The sequence below is a fragment of the Lottia gigantea genome (assembly GCF_000327385.1).
Source record: "Lottia gigantea unplaced genomic scaffold LOTGIsca_11, whole genome shotgun sequence".
Taxonomy (NCBI): domain Eukaryota; kingdom Metazoa; phylum Mollusca; class Gastropoda; family Lottiidae; genus Lottia; species Lottia gigantea.
In genome coordinates this window covers 2,149,408-2,176,390 of record NW_008707001.1, presented here as the reverse complement: position 1 = coordinate 2,176,390, position 26,983 = coordinate 2,149,408, and the positions used below count along the sequence as shown (strand labels likewise).

At 32.7% G+C, this 26,983-nt stretch overlaps 2 protein-coding genes across 2 annotated transcripts; one reads left to right on the top strand and one right to left on the bottom strand.

Annotated features, from left to right (window-relative positions):
- Positions 1–2,567: 2,567 nt before the first annotated feature.
- Positions 2,568–6,997, bottom strand: LOTGIDRAFT_94316 (hypothetical protein; the record flags this gene model as incomplete). The annotated part of the gene is made up of 8 exons (XM_009047133.1): positions 2,568–2,626; positions 2,960–3,095; positions 3,413–3,585; positions 4,124–4,359; positions 4,779–4,917; positions 5,378–5,521; positions 5,891–6,046; positions 6,907–6,997. Coding segments are annotated over 8 exons (1,134 nt in total), but the record flags the coding sequence as incomplete, so codon positions are not given.
- A 1,849-nt stretch (positions 6,998–8,846) lies between these two features.
- LOTGIDRAFT_230204 (hypothetical protein) lies at positions 8,847–26,460 on the top strand (the record flags this gene model as incomplete). The annotated part of the gene is made up of 20 exons (XM_009047132.1): positions 8,847–9,028; positions 11,704–11,885; positions 12,172–12,238; positions 12,713–12,843; positions 13,511–13,705; positions 13,919–14,053; positions 14,403–14,519; positions 14,958–15,036; positions 15,552–15,697; positions 15,990–16,085; positions 16,560–16,691; positions 17,074–17,259; positions 17,661–17,816; positions 18,259–18,422; positions 19,238–19,331; positions 23,427–23,497; positions 23,773–23,821; positions 24,162–24,247; positions 24,607–24,729; positions 26,328–26,460. The coding sequence occupies exons 1-20, from the start codon at positions 8,962–8,964 to the stop codon at positions 26,458–26,460; spliced, it is 2,409 nt and encodes an 802-aa protein (XP_009045380.1). The 5' UTR covers positions 8,847–8,961.
- Between the last annotated feature and the right edge of the window lie 523 nt (positions 26,461–26,983).

The window sequence follows — 26,983 nt, the reverse complement described above, 5'->3', positions numbered from 1 at the left end:
CATCAATTTTATTAGAACAATCAAAAACCATAGCAACTTAAACATAGAACTAGTTTTGGTGTCCTAAAATTATTGGCAAGAAACTGTAAGTTAAGACACATTTCTCTAGATTTTGTTGTCTAGTTTTCAGAAATTTAACCAATTTTTTTCGGCCATATCTATTTAATAATACTACCACTTTAAACCACCTACCACCAAAATATAGTTGACCTGATTGTTTTGAATTGTTTGCTGTTGTGTATCTGGTATCAGACTGTTAAAATTTGTTTAGTATAATTTAATTAGAGACAGTTGTCCTTTATATTATTAAACTTGTTATTTATTATAATATATTTCTACAATTTAAATAGTTTTCATGTTTTACCCAAGATGAATCACTATCTCTATTCCACCAGTTAGATGTTTCTTATCCTAGCTAACCATCCCTAGGTTTTTTATCCCAACATATGCCGAAATACATACGAATATGGAGAATTAGTTTGGATCCCACAGTCAGCACTTATAAGATTCCCCCGAAAGTTAGACATCATGTAAAGCAGATTAAACTGCATGTCACTGAGCAGTGTCTATAGGTTTTTTATATTGCACTGCAGCTTTGAATTCGCTAAGCCAGATTATAAAAACAAAAATATCGACTCGATCATTCCAGTAGAAAAAAAGTAGTGCGACCGTATTCAACATAAATGGATTGAATTATTACACAGGCCTGATTTTCTTTGTATTGTTATAGTAGGATTACACAGGTATATAATAAAACATAATACTGGTCAGGTGAAAGAGGTTTACACCCTATTCTATGCAGGATTGTAAGAAGACAAAAGTAATATATTTGAACAGGTTTTATTCAAATGAATGATAAATGAATTATAGTATTAAATTTGCTTCATGATAAATTCTGAACTAGTGAAGTTTTGAAGGAGAACATCAAAACCCACATGCAATAATTGCTGATAGTCTTTTCATATTAACAGCGAATTAATAGAAAGAAATAGCATGAAAGGAAAAACAACTATTTTTTGCAATAAAGCACTTTTGGATAATTCATAAAATTGACCCATTTTAAAATACAATTGACTCTTATCATGTAATATGCAAAGCAACGTGTCTAGTTACTTAGCCCAGTTATCAGAATCGAATCAATTGTTTTATATGAAATACAACAATTTTTTTTGTAAGATGCATTATTTCACCATCATGTATAGATTTGGTGAGATATGGAGCTTAATTTCCAATATGAAAATTTGGGATTTAAGACTAAGTGACAGATGAAAATTGCTATATACAAAAACAATATAAGTAAAGAAAGAAAACATGGGGGACAAATCTATATATGTACATCTAGGACGATTTTATGACATACAGAAGTACTACAGTGTGTTAGTTTGTTTCCATGCTGAACAAATACTCTAGACCCCAGTTCTCAAAAATAACGATTTGATAACATCAAAAATAACGTTTTTCTTCACTTACAGCACAATTTTTAAGAAACAGGGTCCAGGTGTCATGGACCAGCTTTCACAAAATCATCCACAAAGGATAATTATCATAATCCAGTAATCTGATTGGTCAATAATTTAAAATATGCGTTATCAACAAATCAAATTACTGTATTTTAAGTGTTTTGTGAAACGTTAGTGTCAAACAGGGCCTTGACCAAAAGACAAAGAAGTTCAGGATCTTATTTGTATGTGGACATTTTGTATGTACTCAAATCGACCCTAGATGTGCCAAAATATCTTTGCCCCACAAAAATTGAAGCACATTATAATGTGGTAGAGACATTTCTGCAAAAAATGCACAAAAAAAATAACAGTTTAGACAATATCTATGCCAGATATGATACACATAATGAACATCTTTCACTTTCTAAAACAATAACTTTTAAAATTTATAGACATCTTTGGTTCCGTAATTAATTGTAGGCATCGTACGCGTTCATCATTCCTGAAAATAGAAAAATAATGAGAATTGATGTCTGGATATGGGTTCACAAATCTTCAGCTATAATGTACTGTGTCTTATACCTTGACTGCAATAGCTACCTTTTTTGATTCATGGAATGTATCAATTTGATTTGATTGTACACTAGTTAATACAGCCAATCAAATAATCAACATAAAGACTTATAGCTAATTGGTTTAGTGAAAAAATCCAAGAGGAAAGTTTTTATATGCCTTTTCGTGCTAGCAGAGATACGCAACGTCATTCTGTATGCAATAAGGTACATGAATAATAATAAAAAGTTTTGATTTACTAACTACAGATTAAGGTTTAAAAAAATCAAAATGTTTCAGCAAATGCCAACTGACTTTTTGACTTAAAAATGTGCACACTTGCTTTAAAATTTAATACTGTTGAATTAATAAACAGAAATCATATTTCAATAATGTTCTTTGTCAAGTTAATAACTTACCCCCACCATATCCTCCACCAGTATTAAAATTTCCACCAGGTCCCCCGAACGAACCTCCTCCCATATTACCACCCATACCCATAGTTCCCATTCCCATCATATTGTTTGCTCCATTGCCCATTCCAGCACCCATACCATTGTTACCAAAATTATCTCCTCCACTAAAACTATCTTCTGGTGTTGAATTGAGGAAGAGTTCTATATAGCGATGTTCTGAAAGGTATAAATAGAATGCTGGCATCAAAAGTGATTTTTATGTGACAAGAATGGAGTTCAATTTTTGCGGCATTATCTGATACAGATCTGATATAGATGCAAATAAAATATGGATATACAAGATGATTTGTTGTGCTTAATGAATACAGACAGCAACACAAGTCTACTTTTTTTCCATTGCCCACTGTCGTAGACACCGTCTGCTCAAGTGGCCTTGGATTATTGTCCAATCAGAATGTTTTTACATATCATCACAGGGGTAGTAAGTCACTGGGCTGGCCTCAGAAATACTGGCTGAAAGATTTATAATGCATGAAAATAGATACTTACGCATGTTACATTTGTGTTTTTTCATAGCCTCGACAGCATCAGCATGTGACTCAAAATCTACATTAGCTTCTCCAGTAGGTCTATTATTAGAACCATATTCAAATTCTACTTTTACTAGGCGTAGTGGAGTGAAAAACTAAAATAGAATTTAAAGAGTTCGTTCAACTTTCAGCACTACATCAAATTAACCAGTCATTAGTTAATTCATGATGATCCTGTCTAACAGCTGGTTTTAGCATTGATCTTTCCCAGATTATCCAGACCCTCTTACAGCTGGGAGGAATGGAATAAAGAGGAAAGATGACTTTCACATGCCGATCAAGGTTAAAACCAACAACAACTATTTGTGCGACGAAACCAGACAAATGTTATGCAAAGATTTTAACACTTCAACCTACTGTGTTACAGCCAGCTCTAATAGTAAGAAAGATATGGTATATTTTGAATACTTACATCTTGTATATCAGACTGTAGAGCTTGAAATGGTAAACCTCTCATATGAACTGAATGTCCTGTATTACTCTTATACTGACTACCAGGCTGAGACCCAGGCATTCTGTTACCCCCCATTCTATTTCCCATTCCCCCTCTACCTCCTCTCATACCACGTCTATTCCCCATTCCCCCTCCTCCAAAACCACCCCCCATTCCACCATATCCACTGCTGTAATCATCAAAATCATCATCGTAAAATCCTGAAATACAAAATTTAGACATTAATGATTGATTAAATTCAGAAGTGCTTTGTTAGTAGGTTTGTCATGTTGAAAAGAACTCTTTCATCTGTTACTTGTACGCTCTTTACATAATCTAGCCTCCTTCATGTCTGCTCTATTGGACTAATAAAACACTTAATAAAAAGTTATGATATTGCAATGTTAGAAATTTTGGAAAGGCAGCCTCATTCTTCCAATCAACTTTTAACTATCTTAATGTGCACAATCTGCGTAAAAAGACTCTCAACTAACGCTTCCTTGCAAAAGCAAAAACCACTTTTCCAAACCCTTCCCTTCTACCTGTAAAACTGTGGTAAAGATATTAGTGGATTTTTTTTATGTATCTAGGAAGGCACATAATTCAGATATCAATTCCTTATAGATTACAAGAATTAGTTCAAGAATAAAGGTTTCTAAGTAAGGTAATGAAATCCTCAAGAAAACCCACTAGAAATATTCTCACCTTTAATTTGTCTTCCACCTCGACTTCCTCTTCCAAAGTTACCTCCCATTCCCATGCCTCCCATAGCACCCATACCATATCGATCATTTCTATCATAGGGTCCGGGGCGGCCGCCCATGGACCCACCGCCTCCTCCTCCACCCATCAGGGGGCGGATATTTCTGTTACTTCCTAATGCTGCATGTGCTTCACTTAGACTACTCTTGAAGATTTCAATGTACCTAAAAATGGGATAAAAATAAACTTAGTAAAGTGTATAGTGCTGAAAAAATAAGGAAATTTGCTATTTGAAACGCTTTTTTTTTAATTTTTAAAATATCTCTAGATTACAAAAAACTTTAAATTTGTTCTTTTTTTGTATATTTTCAAATCAATTTAAATATTAAAATAAAATTCAAACTTAAATGCAACCGAAAAACAAGCTGAACTTTTGAAACAGAAAATCTAAAAATTCAATTTTTAAATCAAAAATTTTAGTGACTCTAAACATGTTAATAATCATTATTTGAAATTTGATCCAAGCAAAAAGAAAAGAATGAAAAATAGAAATAGATTTTAACCCAACACGCCCACAATACCGACCACCCAAAGGGTCCCGTGGTTCTTTCGTGTTGTGTTTATAGCCCGAGGGCCCGCCCACCTGTGCCCTATCCTTTCCTTGTGTTTCCCAAGTGAGCGTTCAGCAATGGTTTGGTTCGCAAACTGTACGTAAGCCTCCCCCGTACTTCTACCCTGTCGATCCTCTGGCAACATAATCCCATTCGGTACTATCTCCAACCCTACAACCCACCCAAACAAAACAAAATTAAACATTAGGCTTTCTCCCGATACGAGAAAAACAACAATACAATATCGTTATCATTTAATATTTTCTTAATTGTCCAACTTCTAATTAACTACATAATCTTGTAATCAAAATATATTCAAAAATATTTCAAATTTCAGTCTGATTACAATGAAAGATCTATATATTGAATTCAGCTTGATATGAACTATCAGGATATAAAATTCACTTCTAATACATTTTGATTGCAAGATTTTTCAAAAACGAGACCAAGCACATATTAACCATTCAACTCTTGTCCAATCCTGAGATTTTCTATGCTCAAAAGACTCATTTAAGAAGTTTAACATCATTATTGTTTTTTCCTCAAAACCTGAACATTTAAAATGTTTTACATCATATTTTTCTCCTTTTTTTTTTTTTCGTAGGGAGTAAATCCAAACGGAAATCTTTACCTGTGAAAAACTGAGCAATTTCTTCTTTTGAGCAGCCAAACGGCAACCCCCTTAATCGAACACAAGAATCATTTAAACCTTCGTGTTGGTTTGGACCAGCTCTTTTGATCACCCAATCCATTTCACTTCGTTTCGAACGGAACACTGGAAACAAATAGTAAAATTAGGAGTAATAACTATCATTTCACAAAATTTTCAACAAAATTAGATTTATTCTAAATATTTCATGGCAAATTCACAAATGAAATAAACAATGTGAACTCTCTGAAAGGATTTGAAAAGGCACTAAGTTGACAAACGAAATTGCTATGTAGACTCTCTGAAATGGACAAAATCAAATGTCATATAAACATTATAAGCTATGGTGATGATCTGCAAAGCAGAGAGTTGGCAAAGCAAACAATGTGGAATCTCTGTCTGAAAGGACTAGTGGAATTGGTGCCATAAAAGTTGACTAAGGAAAATATCCAATATTTAAGCACTCACTTTTCAAGGAATCACAGGTGTTCTTACCTTCAAGGTATCTTGAACCCATATGGGCATTGTGTTTTCCCATTGCTATTTCTACATCATCTGGAGATTCAAACTCTATAAACGCCTCACCACTAGGGCGGCCTTCACGTGAAAACGTGAAATGAATACCATTCTCTCCACCACAAATATTAGAGCCTAAAATAATCAACCCAAATATTAGAGCCTAAAACAATCAACCCAAATATTAGAGCCTAAAACAATCAACCCAAATATTAGAGCCTAAAATAATCAACCCAAATATTAGAGCCTAAAACAATCAACCCAAATATTAGAGCCTAAAACAATCAACCCAAATATTAGAGCCTAAATAATCAACCCAAATATTAGAGCCTAAAACAATCAACCCAAATATTAGAGCCTAAAACAATCAACCCAAATATTAGAGCCTAAAATAATCAACCCAAATATTAGAGCCTAAAATAATCAACCCAAATATCAGAGCCTAAAATAATCAACCCAAATATTAGAGCCTAAAACAATCAACACAACTATTAGAGCCTAAAATAATCAACCCAAGTATTAGAGCCTAAAATAATCAACCCAAATATTAGAGCCTAAAATAATCAACCCAAATATTAGAGCCTAAAATAATCAACCCAAATATTAGAGCCTAAAATAATCAACCCAAATATTAGAGTCTAAAATAATCAACCCAAATATTAGAGCCTAAAATAATCAACCCAAATATTAGAGCCTAAAATAATCAACCCAAATATTAGAGCCTAAAACAATCAACCCAAATATTAGAGCCTAAAACAATCAATAGATATTAGAGTCTATACTGTATACTTCCTTAAGTGGCATTTAGTAATTGAGGTATGAATATTATGAACACAATTATATGGATAACAATTACTTTAATATATAACTTACGACGTTTCACCGATGATACTTTCGTCTTTATCAAGCAATGATGATCGAAACGTCACAAGTTATTCATTAAAGTAATAGTTATCTATAAAATTGTGTTCATATATTTTTACTGTATACTGTACCTTCAAAAAATTTCAGAACTTCTTCGGTGGTAGAAGACCAGGGTAGGCCTCTAACTCGAACAATACAGCCATCATCTTCTTCAGACATATTGGATTTATTACGAATATTACTGTGGGTTTGAAGATCGTCTTCAGCGGTATGGCCGGGAGAAAAATTGTCAAATGGACTTAGATAATCGTCGTCTGGTGTTTCCTCCTGAAAAATGGATTCAACCATATTAAATTATTAATTTCATTCTTTGTACTTCAACATGAACTACATTATCATAAAATGATGGGCCCACTGCTCACTTTATAATAGGGCTGCCATTGATCTGAGTTGAATTTTTGTAAAGATAATTTGAATATCAGCATCAAAACCCTAACTCAAAGAGTCACAGAATGTTATGGGCCACATTACCCATTCAATTTCAGCCAAAAAGTCCCAAATTTGGGCTGGATATTCAAATTTTCCTCTGTCGCTGATAAACATTTTTGAAGACGTGTGCTCCATAGTCATATTTATATCTATTTCACCGCAAAGACATTTTAAGACTGAGATAAACAGTTCTATTTTGAGCCTGCTATTCCAGTTAAACTGAGATCTTTAGGACATATAGTTACGATTGCTGATAGAAAAGAGAAAAGAAGTCTTCAATAGCCGGACATAATCAAAATAAAAATGGCGAATCACGCCGAAAATGGCGACAAAAGGATATTTGTAAATGAAATGTTCGCTTGTTTTCATTGAAAAGTATTAGTTCAATAGACTGCAAACCACCCAATTTCCACTATTTAAACACAAAATTAGTTCATGCGTATTTACTTACGAGATAATCCTAGAAAGAAAGCTTATTTTTCTATATTTTATTCTCTTGAAGCGAGACAAGTATTTTTTTGTTTCGTTAGCGATTAACGTGGTTAGTGCGCATACAAGATATTTCGACCACATGCCAAATCGCCCAACATTTCAGAATTTTTAGAAACCAGCTCGTCACAATTAGTTTTACTTTTATTTGTATGGTGTTTGAATTGAATTTCGTCTGAAATATGCAGTAATTTCTAAATCTCATTTCCAAATAAATCAACAGTCGTTTGAGATTAGAGAATTGCATTAGTAGTCAAGATTTTACACGTGAAATTAGCCCACAATTTGTTTTGTTTTTTTGATATAAAAATGCAAATTTGACTCCAAAACCACAGTTGACAGTTGATTTCAACTTGAGCCTTTTAGATTTAGTTTACAAACTTAAACTTCAATAATAATACCTTTTTGATAATTATATCCATGTTAGTAAAATAATGTATCTTCACAAAAACTTCAGTAACTATGTAATACTAAGTAGGAGTCAAAGTAAGAATAAAACTGTCCTCACGGAGAATGCACGTGCATTGTGAGTACCGTTAATACAAGCTAATCTGGAGTAAACAGATTTTGTCAGGTTAATTAGATATCACTTGATGGCCATTCAGAGTAGTTTCTTAAATTAATAGTAGGGAGGGACCAAATTGGAGCCATGGCATGCTCATTGCTCAAAGGCATTGAAAAATGAAAGCTCCATGAAATTTTAAACTATCAGACCAAGGGCAAAGGCGTCAAACGCCTTTCCTGTTTTCTGGTACAACCCCATACGTCACTTTGCCATTCGACTGTCTTCTCATCAGAGAAGGTCAGGATGACGATTTGTCTCTTTCAGACAGTGGACAATTTGTCTTGGGTCGATTTGACTCAACTTTAGACGATCAACACAAGTACCTGTCGATATCCTTCCACAAGTAACAATAGTTCTACATTGAGTTCTAAAATTTATCACCAATCCCTCGGATATCTAAAAAAAATTGAATTTTGAATAATTTTAACCGATGTAGATTCTATAAAGACGACAAGAAAGACAATTTGATGCCGATATAATTCATATCTTTATATTTATTGATTTTTACACATCAGAAATGTATTGCTACGCTCCCATGGAATAATAACATAATTTGCATAAAAACTGAATGAAAATGGCATTTTATCGTTTTAATATTTTGTAATATTTAGAAAAACATGAAATAACAGAAGAAAAATCGAAAATGGAAATAGCACGTGCCGTATTTGGCACGAGAGACACAGAGGGATACAGTAGTAAAGCCACAGCTGGTAAGATCCAAGTCCAAAGACAGATTCCAAACTCAAAAAGGTCCGAGCCCAGTGCTTGGGCAATGACAAAATGTCTATCGTTGACAGTGAAGATGGAGGGGAGGGGGCTGGAGGATATACTCTGACTTGTCTTCTGTTACTATTATTGCCAAAGATATGGGAGTTAGAAGTCCGGGGGGTGGGGAGGGTTGGTAGCAAGTCACAAAATCTGCTGATTCTCGGCCATCTCTGGGGGAAGACAATTTTGGTAAGACTTTCTGACAGCCTAACCTGAGAGGTTAGGTTACCCCTATGTGCCATGCCTGTGCTTGTGCTTTCGTAGCATTACCTAACTGCGATGTTTCAACCAAAAATTTATGCGCACAAGAGAAGAACCCAGCCAGAGTTATGTGCCTTAAGTGAAGCACTGCCTTTTCAATTGATTTAATCTATATTCAATGGATTTACAAAAAAACAAAAAAATATTACAATTATGATATAGATATTTCAAAATATGTCATGAAAATTGGTGTACACTATCTCTTTGATGAAGAGCTACTTCTCATCTATTTATTTGATAACTAAGGCCAAAGGGTTAAAACGTTAAGATGTTTTATTAATGATGGCTTACATACATGATTACCAGTCAACTGGTCTACATGTCAACTTGTCGACAAAATTTCGTTGGTTAACTCGTCCACAAAAGTTAACTCGTCTACAATATTTGCGGAGTCAACTCGTGAACAAAAATATGATGGGGAAAGCGTTTTCATATACAAGAACTACCTTCATTATAAAAGAGTTCTGATCAAGAGGAGACAATAAAATTGTAATGTTGACTATGATGTACCTTGAAAATTGACGAACACTGTCTCTTTCATAAAGAGCTACCCCAACAATGGTCTCGTCTGTTTTTTTACTATGACTATGATATACCTTGAAAATTGACGAACACTGTCTCTTTCATAAAGAGCTACCCCAACAATGGTCTCGTCTGTTTTTTTACTATGACTATGATATACCTTGAAAATTGACGAACACTGTCTCTTTCATAAAGAACTACCCCAACAATGGTCTCGTCTGTTTTTTGACTATGACTATGATATACCTTGGAAATTGGGGAACCTGCCATTTTACCCTAGACACAGTCTGATGAGTTTGAAACCGTAAAGTACCTGTTGATTGTTTTAAAACAAGGTAACATATGTCAATAATTAGCCATTGATGTGGATATTGGCTATTGTTGTTTACACACCTAGACCAGTACATTTAGTGGCAATATTTGTTACTTCGTCTAGTGCTTGGATCACAATATATCGAAATATATAGGAATAATATGCCTTGAAATTAGAGATTTTGAGTGATATATATTGCCAATTTAGTTACATTATTGGATATAACTTATTTTAAGAGAAATATTCTTGTAGCCTCAAGAATTCAAATTGGTTTTGGTCTGCATTGATTTATTCATGTATTAGAAAGCATCACTTATTCCAAGAGAAATATATCAATGAGCCTCAAGAATGATACATTGTTTTAAACTGTGATCTGTGATGGATTGATAACTTAGATTTTGTTAAAGCCTTATTTTAGAGAACTAAGGGACGGACAAGAATCTTCTGATTTTGGTTGGACTGTTTTTAATCAAAGAAATGTGTTTGAGAGTCTATTGAAATTTTACTTGTGATTTGAATTGTGATTTACTGAAATAACTTATGTTTGAATGTGAGCAGTGGATATTTGCTTCAAAGATGCTATTTTAACAAATACAGACAAATTGTTATAACTGATACATGATGATTGAATCAATGTAGATCTTTTATTTACAAATAGTGACCAAGATTGTAGTAATTAGGAGACGTATACTGCATATTTGAATGTCAACAAACATTGTCCAAGAGTCTAGTTTTAGTAAACATAAACCATGAAATCACAACAGATGATTGCGTTTTATATTTGTCGAAGAGTCTACCAATTAAATGGCCGATTATCATGAGTGCCTAACCTTAAGTAAAAATTCTGACTAATGTTGGAATACATTTTATTTTTGTCGATAGTGTAGTACTTATCAGGACTAATAATTGAATATGAACGAACAGAAATTTTTTTGTGTCTGGGCTTAAATCAGACTAATGTTTGAATGTGTTAAATATCTGTCAAGAAGCCTTGCTGTTGTCATACAGAATAATTGAATATGAACGGAAAATAGTGTCCCAGCCAGAGTTTAGATTAGTAAAACAAGAATCATATAAAAAATGATGTTTGAATTTGTTCAATATTTGTCAGTGAAGGAACCAAGTAATTATGACTAGTGTTCGAAATATGAATAGAAAATTGTGATAAGGGTTGAAAGGCATTTAGAATTTTTCTAACTTGGAGGAGTATTGAAGGACCTAATCGCCTAGCAGACGACATTCCAACTCGCTACTGACTGAGCTATTCTACTGTCTTGGCACATGGCAATCCAACTCGCTACTGACTGAGCTATTATACTGTCTTGGCACATGGCAATCCAACTCGCTACTGACTGAGCTATTATACTGTCTTGGCATATGGCAATCCAACTCGCTACTGACTGAGCTATTATACTGTCTTGGCACATGGCAATCCAACTGGTTTGTGGCTACTGACTTAGCTATTACACTTACAGATTTTTTCAATGTGTCTTATGTTTGATTGTGTTTTATATTTTTCAGCTGAAACTCTATCAGAAGATGAAGATGATGAGATTAAGACATGTACGGGGGACGGCATCAGTATATCAGCTACACCAGCAGTTACCAATGAGTCTGGCTTTACTCCTACCCCTGGGGGCCCTTTCTCAGCCCTCACACCCTCTATGTGGCCCCAGGATATCATGTCAAAACTTGGAAACACGGTAAGTGATGTGTTTATGTTGTAGGAATTAGAAAGGGGCCATTTCAATCAGATATCCTGCAAATATAGAAATCATTTGTGAGGTAGAACGTTGAACCGAAAATTTGAATGTTGCAAATTGATGCTATCAGTGTTCCTGATGCACAGTAAAATTTCAGAAATCCTTTTTACAATCCCTTTAAGAGCAATCTGATAGCCCAACCAGGTATAGAAAAGTAGGACATAAAACTACTTTAGTTTTAATGAGTATGTATTAATTTATTAATTTTATATATTATATTATCTAGCCTGAAGATAGCCATGGCCAGTTAGATTATAGATATGATGAATTTGGTTTTAAAGTAGAAGAAGAAGGTATGTAATTTATCAAATCTATTATGAGCAACAGCTCTTTCGTTGTTATGGATACAAAATCATTATCAGAACAGCTGTGTGTCTTCCATGTCCACAATTGCTAACGCTGCTTACAATATTTTTGGTGAAATTGCAAGAACTGCTGTCAGTGCACATAAGATTCCTTCCAAAGAAGCTAAGTGAGGGTACTTACCAAGACATATATTTAACTTGTGCATTTTTTTGTGGAAGTAGATATATTGATAGCATTCTAAAACTACACTGTTCTTAGTCTTGATAGATGGTAGAATTTGCTTTGTTTGATAGTATTCATGTATGGCTTAAAAGCATATCAAAAATATACTCTACTTTTGATAAATATATTGAAAAACTTGTCCATCTTGTCTTGATGGAAAATTGTAAATACGTCACCTGAATATGTCAACTGCTTAAAGCACCAATTCAAATGAGTTATCCCATGTTGTTTTATTGTAGATGGCCCTGAAGAAAATTCCAGTATTTTATTAAGTACTCCGTTTGTTGAAGATCCGCAATATCGTTTGAAATGGACGGCATATTTAGAATTTACACATAATAATGAAGTGGGTGATCTGACCTGGGATAAGGTAGGAATTTAGGAATCTTATAAAGGGAAAAAGAGCTTAAAGATGGGTTTCCTTATTTTTTAGCGTCAAACTATTTGGTGTTTCTAATGAATAATCATGTATTCTTAATCATATCATTATGTTCTTATTGCATATAATTAAGAGTTTCAACCAATCATAAATGTTATGTTATAGTCTGGATAAACAAAAAAAGACTTTTTGACCTTTCTTGATCAGTCACTCCTTGGAATTCGGCCGGTAATTCTCTTCTAATTTAGCTAATTAGGAATTAATTATGGACATGTGAGACGAACTTGTATTTTTCCAAGTCATTAGAACACCTCTACTTTCTATTCATATAAGTATTAGCATTTTCACAAATAAAAATAAGGGAATCCATCTTTAATCTTGGCAGTAACCCCAAAAAATACATATCTTATATGCTAAAAGCTTAATTCTCTATTTTTGAAATGTCCCTCTCGATACTGAAATTTGGAAGGTTAATAAAAAAATTTGCCAGTTTAATCTCTGTTTACCACAAAATATGGTGTTGCCATCTCAATTTCATTACGAATTACTTTTGAAAGATATGCATCTTTGTTCTGCTTGCCTAAAAAAGGTGTTGTCTGCGTTTATTAGTCCAGTGACAAAGTAAACTCAATTTCATTTCATCCCTACTTTGTTTTAGGTTGAAGCTCATCTACCAAGATCTGAGAAGTTACGTGGAATGGTGAAAAATGGAATTCCTCATTCGTTACGAAGTCAAATGTGGATGAGATTATCTGGGGCGTTACACAAGAAATTAAATTCTGAGTTATCTTATAAAGATGTTGTTAAAGCTAGTGCCAATGATCATCTTATGACTTCTAAACAAATTGAAAAGGTAGAGTTGAAATCTTTATTTTTCATATTTAAAATATCTACTTTTTAAATGGATATACAGGCTACATAACAAGGTTATCCAATTGAACCTAAATCTGCAGGTTTTAAATAGAGAATAGGTTTGAAATTTACACATTTAAAATGGCTGTGTGGGCTAGATAGCATGGGTTGTAAGATAATTCTGTCTGAAAATGAATTTCTTTCCCATTTTCAGGATCTGTTACGTACAATGCCGAGTAATGCCTGTTTCTGTAATATTAACAGTACAGGGATACCACGGTTACGGAGGATATTACGAGGATTAGCATGGTTGTATCCTGATATAGGATATTGTCAAGGCACTGGTGTGGTGAGTATTATAGTCTAGAACCTAGGGTCCCAACAAGGACATCTTCAGAAAGTGTCCAATACCTTAAATAAATAGACACTTTTTTTGTTCTGTGAAAACTATAAAAACAGCAATCCCAAGGTCCTTCGACCTAGAAAGACTATACAATAGGGCTGCAGGTTTAATCAAAGGCTCTGATTGGCTAGCATACAATCCAATGAAATTGCTGCATTTACTTCATGATACAAGAAATGAGGTTCAATGTACTCAGGTGGCTGAAGGACAAACTGAGGCCCTGTGTGCTACAGGCACCATCTAGTACCAAAGAACTTGTAGATTGACCATTGATTGGCTTGTTATTTTATTATAGATAGCAGCTTCATTGTTACTGTTTAATGAAGAAGAGGATGCGTACTGGATAATGTGTGCTATTATAGAAGATTTATTACCAGCCTCTTATTATTCCAATACTCTTATTGGTATTCAGGTAAATAATGAAATTCAGTTTTTATTTTTACTGCTTCTAATGTTTGGTCAACTGCTGAGCAGAGCCCAGATATCTCTGTTTAGGAGAAAATTTGTGTTTAACAACATTCTAAATGAGAAATGGATATCCCTTTGTTCTTTATCCTTTTCCAACGCTGGCCATAGACTGTTAAATTAAGGTTGTTTATCTCTAGGCGGAAGAAGGCAATAAGTGTTTAGTTCCAAGCCAAGATATATTGACCATGTACTTAGCAAAGAATGTAGAGGTAGATAAGATAAGATAAGATAAGAGGATAAAATGTTATCAAAAGCAGGTGTCCACAGAAACTGTAACAGTTTTCTTCTAGCCAAGATGGCGTATGGATGTTTTATTGTCTTCCTGAATGTATAACTCCATTTTACTTTTCAAATGTTTCAGATGTTTCTTTCTCTTTTCTAGGCTGATCAGAGAGTTTTACGTCAATTGTTAATTAGTTTTCTACCGAATGTTGATCTTGTATTGAAGGAACATGATATAGGTAAGAGAGAAACATAGATTTACATGTGATTTCTAATTCTATAGGCTACTAATACAGCTTGCTTAGTGAGAAATAGCTTGATATAAGATATAATATGTTCGTTTAATAGCTTGGTATCCATGAATGCTTTTAAAAAAGTTATAACTGAATTAGCTTTATAAAACAATCACTACCTCAAGCAAAATATTAAAAATATTACTAATTATTGTCCCATGGTAGACAGGAGACCAAATTCTTGTTTTCGAGAAGCTGGCACATTTTCTGATTGTACAGTTTTGGATAGTTAACTAAAACTGATACTCAGAAAAAATCACATAGAACACAGGCAAGATTTTGACTCTTGATTTCCTTGTAACCTTATACAATATCCCCATAATGCTTTCTTTGTATAAGATAAGTTTGTATCAAATATAGCTATCTAATGGGACAAAGATCCAGCATGATTTGCCCATTTGACCCTTTGTGCCCTTATAGCCCTTAATATTAACAAGCATGTGTTGTTTGCATGATTTCAGAGCTTTCACTAATAAGTTTACACTGGTTTTTAACGCTGTTTGCCAGTGTGGTTCATATGAGAGTGTTATTACGTTTGTGGGATTTGTTTTTCTATGAAGGATCGGTTGTGATATTTCAAATAACGATGGGCATGTTAAAACTCAAGGTTAGTATAAATGGTTGGAGCTCAATTTTTTTCAATATCGGCTTCTATCGGTTATTATCTCTTTTGAGACATCATTCATCACAAGTTTTTATTCCACAGAGTACCTGACTCAGGGTAATATTCCAGGGGTATGATTCACCTTATCAAAGAGTTAACACAGCTAATGATGTTTATTTAATTTAGGAGTTCGTCAGCAAAGCATCCCTTTCAGAGAGACGTCATTGTTAATCATTTTAATTATGTACATAGACTATGTGTGTTTTATCAATCATGAATTGTGTTTTATTTCTAGGAAGAGGAGTTAGAAAGTTTAGATAACTCGGCTCAGATATTTAACGCTCTGTCTGATGTACCTGGTGATGTTGAAGATGTAGAGGCTTTGATAGAGGTATGTTAATATTATTATCTTTTATATTTTCTATATACTCAAATTAGAACCAAGACCATACATTGATTCATCAGTTTTTCCAAAATTTATAAACATTCTATAATACACAATATGTGATAATATTTGACTTTATGTTAAAATCAAAAATCAGCAGGTGCGCTGAGCAAACATGAGTTCTTTACATTAACATTTTAATGTTTTAGTATACATGAGGGAGTGATTCCTCTTGTCAATAATGTAAGTCAAATGGAACAATAAACTCTGTGTGTATGTTGGCCGATGTGACTGTCCTGGTCAAATTTCCTTGCTTTGAACAGATCTGATCTGATCAGATTCTGATTGTCATCAGAAGCAAGGTATAAGGATAACACAATCCACTTCTTAACTCCTATGAGAAATAATGATAATGCCAAATGTTATATACTAATAAGACTAAATAATTATTGACCTAATAAGAAAAAATTTTGTTGACAGGTTGCTTTCCGAGTGGCTGGTTCTCTATCAGATGTTGTAGTCGATACTCATCGTAGAAAGCATCTAGCCTATCTAATGGCTGATCAAGGTGCATTGGTTAACCCTGAATCTTCTCGTAATCTTCCAAAACAAGTAAGTAGATCCTCAGGGTTCGATCCCCTTACAGATTGAGATGATACCTTTAAATTTTTTAACACTATTCCCACATTTGAACACAATTTATTCTGAATTTTTCCAAATTGGAAAAGAATTCAAATTGGTCCTTAAAGATTCATTATTATTTGGATGGTTATTTTGTTAATCTTCAAATTTTCTGACCTTTGGAAATATTATTAGCAGAGTGAATTGAAGGCAAATAAAAGATATAAAACCCTGACTATGAAACATCTAGATTCGAAAACAATTGTGCCTTTGATTTCTGTCCCAGACTATCTATTAGAGACTGGTAAGTGGTCATCAATTTTCGAAACTAATTCTAGACACAGGATTAATTGGCCATTTTGTTTATTTTCAGCAACTAAACAAACGACATTTAAAAAGAGCACGGTCCTCATTATCTATATTACTATGGGGTAGCGAGGATGATGATTTTGGGAAAGCAAAGAATATTCATCAGACTGAATTATTGGTAGATTTACGTGAAGCGATATTACAAGTCGCTAGACATTTCCAGTCTCTAGATCCTAAAAACAATAAAGTTGTAAGCATATTTCTTGAAAACTCTTTATTTTTGTTGTATAAATTGAAATTTACCAATTATTTTCATATGAATTAGAATCTCAGCTTCATAATGGTACTGTTAGTCTTAGAATGACTAATGAAAAATAAATATGAGCAATCACTATGATTTTGAAATCTGTTATTGTAAGACAATCAGAATTGTTTTAAAGTTGATATTCAACTTCTCTCTAAAACATTTTGTAAGAATTTAGAACCATTAATCATAGTTGAGACAAATATTTTCCAGAGTTTGTTTGAAAAGACACAAGTTTTGGCTTAAATGTTTTATCTTTTGTTGCTCAATATGCTATCTTTTACAGGCATAACTCCATGAACCAATTCCATTTATAACTTATTGATATAATATATTTCTTGTTTCAGATTTTAACAGCAGACTATACTATGGATAGTCATGTAAAAGATCTAGAGAACTACGTAAATGTGGCTCGAACCAGGCGTAGAAGGGCCAAGGCATTATTAGATTTTGAGAGAAATGACGATGATGAATTAGGATTCAGAAAAAATGATATAATTACTGTAAATAACTTAGTTTTATATGTTTATACCCTTTTAATATAATAATAATAAAGGTATCTTCGTAGAGTTCAGCCTACCCTTCAACTATATTGTTATACAGGGAGATTGCACAATATCTGAAAAAGCCTTGATGGATTCATTTAATGGTTCAACTTTATAAAGATACTCAAATAAAAGTTTTACTATATTTGGATTTTTGTCATGGTGAACATGTTCATAAACTAGTGATCCAAAAAATGGATACTTGCAACTTTTTGAACTTTTGAGTCTGACCCTATTGGTGATGATATCAACTCCAAGGAACGGAAAGGACCAGATCTGTCAGCCTATAAGGAATATTGCAATAACACAAATGTATATACTTTTTGGATGGCCAAATTTTACCGTCTAAACAAGCCACTAAAAATATCTTTCCTTAATTATAACGTTCAATATTTTACAGATAATCTCTCAGAAAGATGAACATTGTTGGATCGGGGAGTTAAACGGGTTACGAGGCTGGTTTCCAGCAAAGTTCGTCGAGCTACTGGATGAAAGAAGTAAGAATTATTCTCAAGCTGGTGATGACACGATAACCGAGGCTATCACAGATATCGTCAGGGGAACGTAAGTCTATTTTATACTTAATAATTTGCCCGATTCATAATTTTATGATCCATTTTGTTTTAAGAATGGTATGATAAAATGTTAAGTTCTAAACTTGGACAAATTATTATCAAAAGTTATTTTGAGGACCAGGGACTAGAATAGGACCTTTATAATTTGACATGACTTGCTTGCAAAAGGTAAATTGTGGTCATGGGTGACCTTGAATAAGTTATCTTTTCTTATTACCTCATTCAACCCAGCTGTAAATAGAAAAGGTATATAAAAACTGAGAAAGATCAGCTAGTAAAAGAATCCTCTGTAAAACTTAGCTCTTGTTAAAATACGCTACATTAATTATGTTGTGATTTAAAATGTAGTATATTTTTATCTTGTTCAACCCAGCTATAAATGGAAAGGGCATATACAAAGAAAGATCAATGCCAAAAGGTTTGGCGTTGGTTCTTGCAAATGGCGGCTGTGGGTTCCGATCTTGATCAGCGTGTGAAATTCCGATGACCTTGAATAAGTAATCTTCACTCATAATTCCAGTCAACCCAGCTGTAAATGGGTACGGATAATCCTGGAAAGATTAATGCCAAGAGGTTTGGCCAAGAACTAGCTGGTAGAAAGGATCCTTAATGATCCTTTTCAAGATCAATGCCAAGAGGTTTGACCATGGACCAGCTGGAAGACAGGATCCTTGAATGTGAAGCTTAGCTTATATTCTTGTCAATAATAGTTGTTTGTTTCTTTCTTTGGAACAATTGATTTAAAAATTCATAAGCTGAATTGATGGTATTGTCTCTTCAAATATATTTCTATATATGTTGTAGACTATGTCCAGCTATTAAAGCAGTATTTGAACATGGATTAAAGAGATCCAATCTACTAGGTAGTAACTGTCATCCTTGGCTTTTTATTGAAGAGGTAAGATTTTCTTTTTCTTTTACTTGTGATAGTTAAAGGGATTGTGAAAAGGTTTTTTGAATTTGCACCATTCCTATTTTAAATCAGATGTCTGGTTTTTGCAATTCCACTAAAAGACAGTAAGCGTTTTATGATGTCACTATCTGCAAAATCTGCTTTTGATAGTGATGTCATATAACATATGGTTTAAGTAGGATTACAAGAACAACAAACATCTGATTGAAAATTGGAATGGTAGACATAATGTTTTTTAGAAAAACTCTTTACAATCCCTTTAAATGTCATGCGTATTTCCTTACAATGTTAATGTTGTAAGCATACTGTATAATTGTGAATATAATGCTCACCCCTTCTTACCCTTCAGCAAAAAATCTACGTCACCGGAAATATTGCACACCCCGTCATTATAAAAATAGGAATTGTTCATTTTAAGGCTAAATATAGTATGCCAGTTATCTATTTGACACCCCTCAACTTTCTAATGAACTCTCCTACACTCTCATTTTTTCTATCAATATGATACTGTATATGTATGATTGGAAGAGTTCACGTAAAATTAGGAGCATTTCAAATTACATCTAGTTAGTTTGAGAATTTAAATTTATGTGCATTTTATGAGGTAGTATTTCTTTAACTCAATAAGGTACAGAAAAGTCAGAACTGCTGATTTTAGAAAAACAAATTATTTTTATGTTAGCAGACGTAAAGTGTGTATCTAAAAGTGCAATCATTATGTTAGTTATATAAACAGAATGATCTAAAATAAGATGGTAGAAACTATTCTCAGTGTGGAATGTAAAGTAGAAATTGCCATCTGTAGTTTAACAAACTTGGAATAGTTAGTCTAGATTAAAGGGGTTGTCATGAAGTTTTTTTTAAACTTTTTACGTGTATTGAGAACGCATCATTTTGTAATATTCCAATTTTCAGTCATCTACTATGGTTCATGCAATTCTACTCGAACTTGGCAGTTTTCAGAAATCGCTATCGCAAAAGCTGCTAAAGATATCTCAGAGATTTTTGAAATAGTGAATGTCCCTTTAAACAATGGAATGTGACACTATCTTATACATTCTTTATATTTGTATCTTCTACAATGTTAACCTCAACTCAAGGATGCTCAATCATCAAATGATTAGATGCAATCAGGGCAGTTGATTTGGATGCATTAGCCAGTCATGGATGCAGCAATTTGATGTGATTGGATGCCAGCGAATACAGCCAATCCGAGCCCTTGACAGAAAGACTTAAACATCATGGCTTTGTGGTCACAGACTTTCTGTCAAGGTCCTTGATTCGATTGTACGCTAGCACTTCATTTACAAACTTCCATGATACAAGAATAGTGGTTTTTGCAGTCAAGGTATAATTGATAAATACGCAGTTCTTTTGAGCCAGCAGCTTGATAATTACACAGGTCTCAATTAATTATTAGATGGACAGTAGAGCAGAGATATTTGCCACACTTTTCACCTTCCCTCCCCTCAAATTTTGCACCTTAGTGTCAATGATTCTTAGGTTATTGACTTGTTGGAATGCGGTCACTGATGATAATAGATATGATAATGATGTTATTTAAAATAACTTATATTATATAAATTTATTTTTGTTATTTTATATTTATTAGATTATGTTTATTTATATAATATTTCTATCTTGTTTGCCCAATTTTAAATGAAGTAGAAGTATCATAAATAATCAACAATTTTTACCAGTTTTAAGTTTTTTGTGAAACATGTAAAAGAAATCTTGTTTATATGATTTCATTTGAGCTGTGAAAAATACCAAAGTTAAAAGTAGAGCTGGCGTTATTTTTGACTTTATTTTTTAGAAAGACTTTTATATCTGTGATGTATGGTATATGACATATAGAATTAAAGATACATTGAGGCTATAGCTCTTTAGGAGTTGCAAGTAAGGCAGAACATACTCTATCTAATACAACACCTTTTATAGTTTTCACTTAATCAAACTGACCTCCCTTTTGTAGAGTCCACATAGATAATAATGACTGATGGAAAATATAGAGGTTATGTAAAAAAAAAAAAAAGAAATTTAGTTTGACATTACTATCTGACATAGAGTCCTGTTTCTATATAAATAATAAACCTATAAAACTAATGTAAAAGATTTGACATGTTGACTTTGTATTCTACAAACATCTAGTATCAATCAGTCAAGAGAAATGTTGTATAGACGAAATTGTGTTCCCTAATCCCTTTTATATATCGTCCAATAGAATTCTGTTTATTTTGAAGAAAAAAAATCAATGGTTTAACAATTAAATGGGAATGATTACATTATTTGTTCATTATGACATTTAAATGAAGTCATTTCAGTGGACTTATTGTTAAAGATGGTTTTCCTTATTTTTTAGTGTCAAATTAAGCAAACTATTTGATTAATTGGTCTTTCTAATGAATTATCATGGGTTCTTAATCTTGTCATTATGTTCTTAAATTGCATATAATTAAGAGTTTTAACCAATCATAAATATCCATGAACGTACAGCCTGGATAAACAAAAAAAGACATTTTGACCTTTCTTGATCGGTCACTCATTGGAATTCTGCTGGAAATTCTCTTCTAATTTAGCTAATTATGAATTAATTATGGACATGTGAGATAAACTGGTATTTTTCTAAGTCATTAGAACACCTCTACTTTCTATAATATAAGTATTAGCATTTTCATTTTCATAAATGAAAATAAGGGAACCCATCTTTAAGTACAAAAACCACTAATTTGTTATATGTTTTTTTGAATCATAAGTACATTATGAAAATGATAAAATGAATGTCATTGTTTGTATAATAAGATCTTTAAATATATGACTTCTGCTTTGTGTTCAAAGGGTTTAATGAAAATGTCTAGAAATTTTTGAAAATGCACATTATTATGAAGGGTATGCTTACTCTTCTAGACACCTGATAATACACTTCATTATAAAATACTTACTCACTTATGATTGATATACTTCCTCATATGAAGTGTGGTGCCAAGCTGGGTATACTTACTCTTCTAGATTCCGGATAACACACTTCATTATAAAATACTTACTCATATCTGATTGATATACTTCCTCAAGTGAAAAGATCATTCACTTCTATTAATGTATTGCCAAACTGTTATTTTGGATTTCGGGTTTTTCGTTTTTGGGGTTCGGATCGTTTGTACTTGGTTTATGTATTAAAATATTACAATGTTTAAAAAAGAATTGTCTTTGCATTCGCTATGTAGGTTGACGTTCGTTGTTATATATATATATTTATATTTTATGTTTTCTGTCTGGTGACATCTAAGTTCATGACTTTTTCACTGGTTTGATTTGTTATTTGCCACCTCACACCTGATACAGGTGATATTATATAACATTAGACCAACAGGTAGATTGATCTCCTGCAGTGACATTTCTTATTTTAAATTTTATCCCCTGGATTTATTATCAATACCCCCTATGATCTTGTTGTCAATTATTTCTATACTTCCTCATGTGGTATATTATAAGAGATTAGTAGTGAAAGGGGTTGAACGACATCCGGCTGTTATAACTTATTGAAAGTAACATTTGAAAGAAAGATCTACCATAAATAAGAGTAATATTAACGATAGTTAAGAAATACTACTCTTGTAAAGGACACCTGTATGGTCCCCTATCAAACTAAACCCAGTTGCCCCCTGTGGAACTATTTCCCATTTATGAATGCAAACATACGCTGTGGGTTATTGGTGAAATTCCTTAGGAAACCAACAGTTAAGCTTATCCTGTAATATTTATAATGACAATACCCCTTGTCTCGTTCTTAGTGTGATACGAGAATAGAGTTCCAATAAAAAGTACGGGCCTAGGTCATGAAGTTAGAACTATATATTTCTAATGTGATTTGGGTGATTGAAAGTTTGTATTCAACAGAAAGCACTGGCACAGGATTAAAGTATTGTTTACAACTATTGAGATGTTATTTTTTAGTAAAATAAGTAATAGAAAGTTATTCTGAAAGGTCATGATACATTTTAATTAGTGAATTTTTTTAGGAAATGATAGAAAAATGTTTTATTAATATCTCTTTTAATTGTGTTTTTTTTATATTTCCAGGCAGCCACAAGAGAAGTTGAGAAAGATTTTCAGAGTGTATATTCTAGATTAGTTCTATGTAAAACTTACAGGTAATAAATATCTCCATATTTTCAATAACATTTATTATATCTTCTGATTCGCAAGTTGTATTTAAACAACTGTATTATAGATAAGCAAGCATTCAGGTCAGATTCAGCATAATATGTTTATTTTTTTTACAGATTCTCGTAATGAACATGATATAAGTTTGGCTTGTACAATTTCAGTCCATTAGCCCTATAAGGTAAAGAACAGTAGCCCAATATCTTGCAAGATATAAAACTTCAATATCATTTTATTTCATTTGAATATTGTATTTTTACAGATTAGATGAAGATGGCAAGGTTTTAACACCAGAAGAAGTCATGTATAGGGTAAGTATTACTTTTTATAAACAGTTTTTTGAAAAATTACTTTTTTATATGCCCATTATGTAGACATAAACTATCATTACTTTATTCAATCTGTTTCCACTTTCAAGCAAGGTTAATATATGATAGTAGACAAAGCCTACCCGAGATTTTAATCTAAAAAGAGATACTGGTGTCTGATATAAGGTGCTATCAGATTTCAATTGGTAATAATTGGATGACTATATTTCAATATCTCAAAATCTGTTTTTCAGAATCTCGGCAATATTTTCTACTGTATTGCAAAAACTATTATTAGATGATTATATCCCTAAGGTTAATCCACTTCTACCTTTACTTTCAGGCAGTACAAGCAGTCAATATATCCCATGATGCAGTTCATGCACAAATGGACGTCAAATTCCGGTCACTCATTTGTTGTGGCCTCAAGTATGTATTTTTTAAAATTCCTTTTCTTTCGATTCATAAAATTAAGTTTGGTGGGTTTTTTTTTTAAAACTATTTATATAATTCCTAGTCCAGAAAGGCGTTAGGAAGAACTTGACTTAGTTGAAGGTCTTCTGTTCAATCTTGTCATAATAGATTTTCTTCCCAGGTTTTCCCCTCTATTGCCTCCATGTGCTACAGATTGTGCAGTTGCAAATCTAAGAGGAGTAGGTCACTGCAGAGCCAAATTTCGTTTACATTAAGATTTTTTAGCCACATTTTTTGCCCCTGCACATTTGTCTTAATCCTAGAAAACATAGTAAAGTTGAACAAATTTGAAGTTTAATATCTTGTATTTTCAGTGAACAAGTATTACATTTATGGTTAGAAACATTATGTTCATGTGTAGAAATCGTGGAGAAATGGTACCATCCTTGGTCGTTTATTAGAAGTCCTGGTTGGGTGCAAATCAAATGTGAACTCAGGTAAGGATAGATGATGTTCTGTTTTTTGGTGTGTGGAAATTTCTGTTCCCTTTATTTGTTTTGCATGTTTGGATACTCGTGGTGTTTTGGAATTCTATTTGTGACTTTATTAATAGCTCTGCTTATTTCCAAGGAAGTCAGATAATTCAGCTCTTATGATAAACCCGCTTAAATGATTTGAAGAAATCAGATTGATTAATAATCCTTAAAGGTGCGGGCAAATGAGCGGTCTTGGTCTGAGATTCGTCTGGTCTGCTCATATTTTCACAACAAGATGATCGCGTCCCTGACAGAATTTAGAATATTAAACAAGTTTGATAATTGTCTCTGATAGTTTTATTGTCTGCAAGACAGAACTTCATCATTAAATCAAATTTGCATGATCCACACGTGATTATCAACATGGTTGAAAAACGACAGACTGGAGATTTTTTCTTCTTGTGGGCCCGTGCCAGTTGGTAAAACTCAAGACAAGACTTTACTTGGAAACAAAAAAACTCGGACCATGACTGTTCGTGTGCCCATGCCTTAAGATCAATATCATGTCTGGATCAATTTGCATTCTCCAATTACACAAATCAGTCTACAATTCAAATTTAATACTGGTAAATAGGGTTATGTCCAAGGAAATGAAATATAACATGAAAAAAACATTCAGGGTAGAGAACACATCTTCATCAATTTCTTGATTTTTTTGCAGGATTCTTGCCAACTATTCCTTCTTTTTGTCTCAAAATTGGGAATTACCAGTGCTGCTAAACAATCGCATAATCGAAGACGCGAAAGATCTTCTTGTAACTCATCATTTATTTAATTGGGAATATTAATTAACTAATTTACATACTAATTTGCATATTCGAACATAATTTGCATATTCGAACATAATTTGCATATTCGAACATAATTTGCATATTATTTTAAACAATGTTAAATTTATCATCGCTGATTAGCATGTAATTAGCATATAATTAACATTTTAATTAGTTATCCCAAGTGAATCTGATATCTGTATATATAATTCGAAACATACAAAATTGATATTCTGAAAAAGTTTTTGAATACTCAGATATTGTAAAAAAAATCTGCTTAAAATTTGCATAAAAAATTTGTGGTACATAATCAGTTTTTGTTTTTTGGAATTATTTTACTTTTATTTATTTTGTTTAAGTTTCTTTTGAAAGAAGTTTTGATATATTTTCTTTATTTTTTGGAATTTTTATTTATTGTGTTAATCTTAAATAACGTGTTTACAAATCTAAGAAAGGGCAAAAGGCAATTTATTTAAAAATTCTTTGCTTATGTTTTTTGCATTTTGTTTTTTTTTCCTCAATTCTAAATGACAATGAATTATATTTTGATCGTCCAACAAGAATGACTGTTTATAATGAATATTATTTCTGTAAGATTATGTTATATGAATGTATATCTACTTTTACTACCTGCATAATAAACCTACTTTGACAAGGTTGTAGCATAATCCAAGTTGGTCGTCTGTCAAAAGTTAGACATTTGCATTATTTGCCTCCGTTATGCTACAACCTTGACAAAGTATTACAATGTTGTACCTCTATTGTATCATGTTCTTCATTTTTTTCCAGAATTCTCGCTCAATTCTCTTTCACCCTGTCTACGAACTGGGAGTTACCAAGGAAACGTGGACCACCTGACAGTCTCCGTGAAGGAGTACGCGACATGCTCATAAAACATCATTTGTTTAGTTGGGATTTATAATATCATGTAAATTATTCAAATTTCTTCCATTTTTGGTGGAGGTTTTTGTTAAAAGGGCTCTTTTAAGGGTTTTGATTTGCTCAAATTTTATGCTCAAAACTTTCAATTATGTGCCTTACTTATTTGGCAAATTCTGTCTTCATGAGCCCAAGGGGCAACAAAGTAGGGCATATTGTTCCCATGTACCTTCATTAGTTCAATAATGTGCAGAAAAATTTGCGGAAAAAGTTTATGAATAAAATTGTAACGTCTTACATCCTAAGTTTAACAATAAAAGGTTAAAATATAAAATCCATTTTGTGAATTCCATGACGCAAATTATACAAGTTATACATATCAATATTTATTAATAAATCCTTATGTATTATTTAAAATCAAAATTATTATTGTTGTGTTTATATAATCAGCATTATTTTATTGTTGTGTTACTCTAAAGTTGAAATCCTAGCCACATTTTACTTTGTATCTTTTATTTGATGTACCCCTTACTTTATGATTTTAGTTGTATCTCTTACTTTTTGTA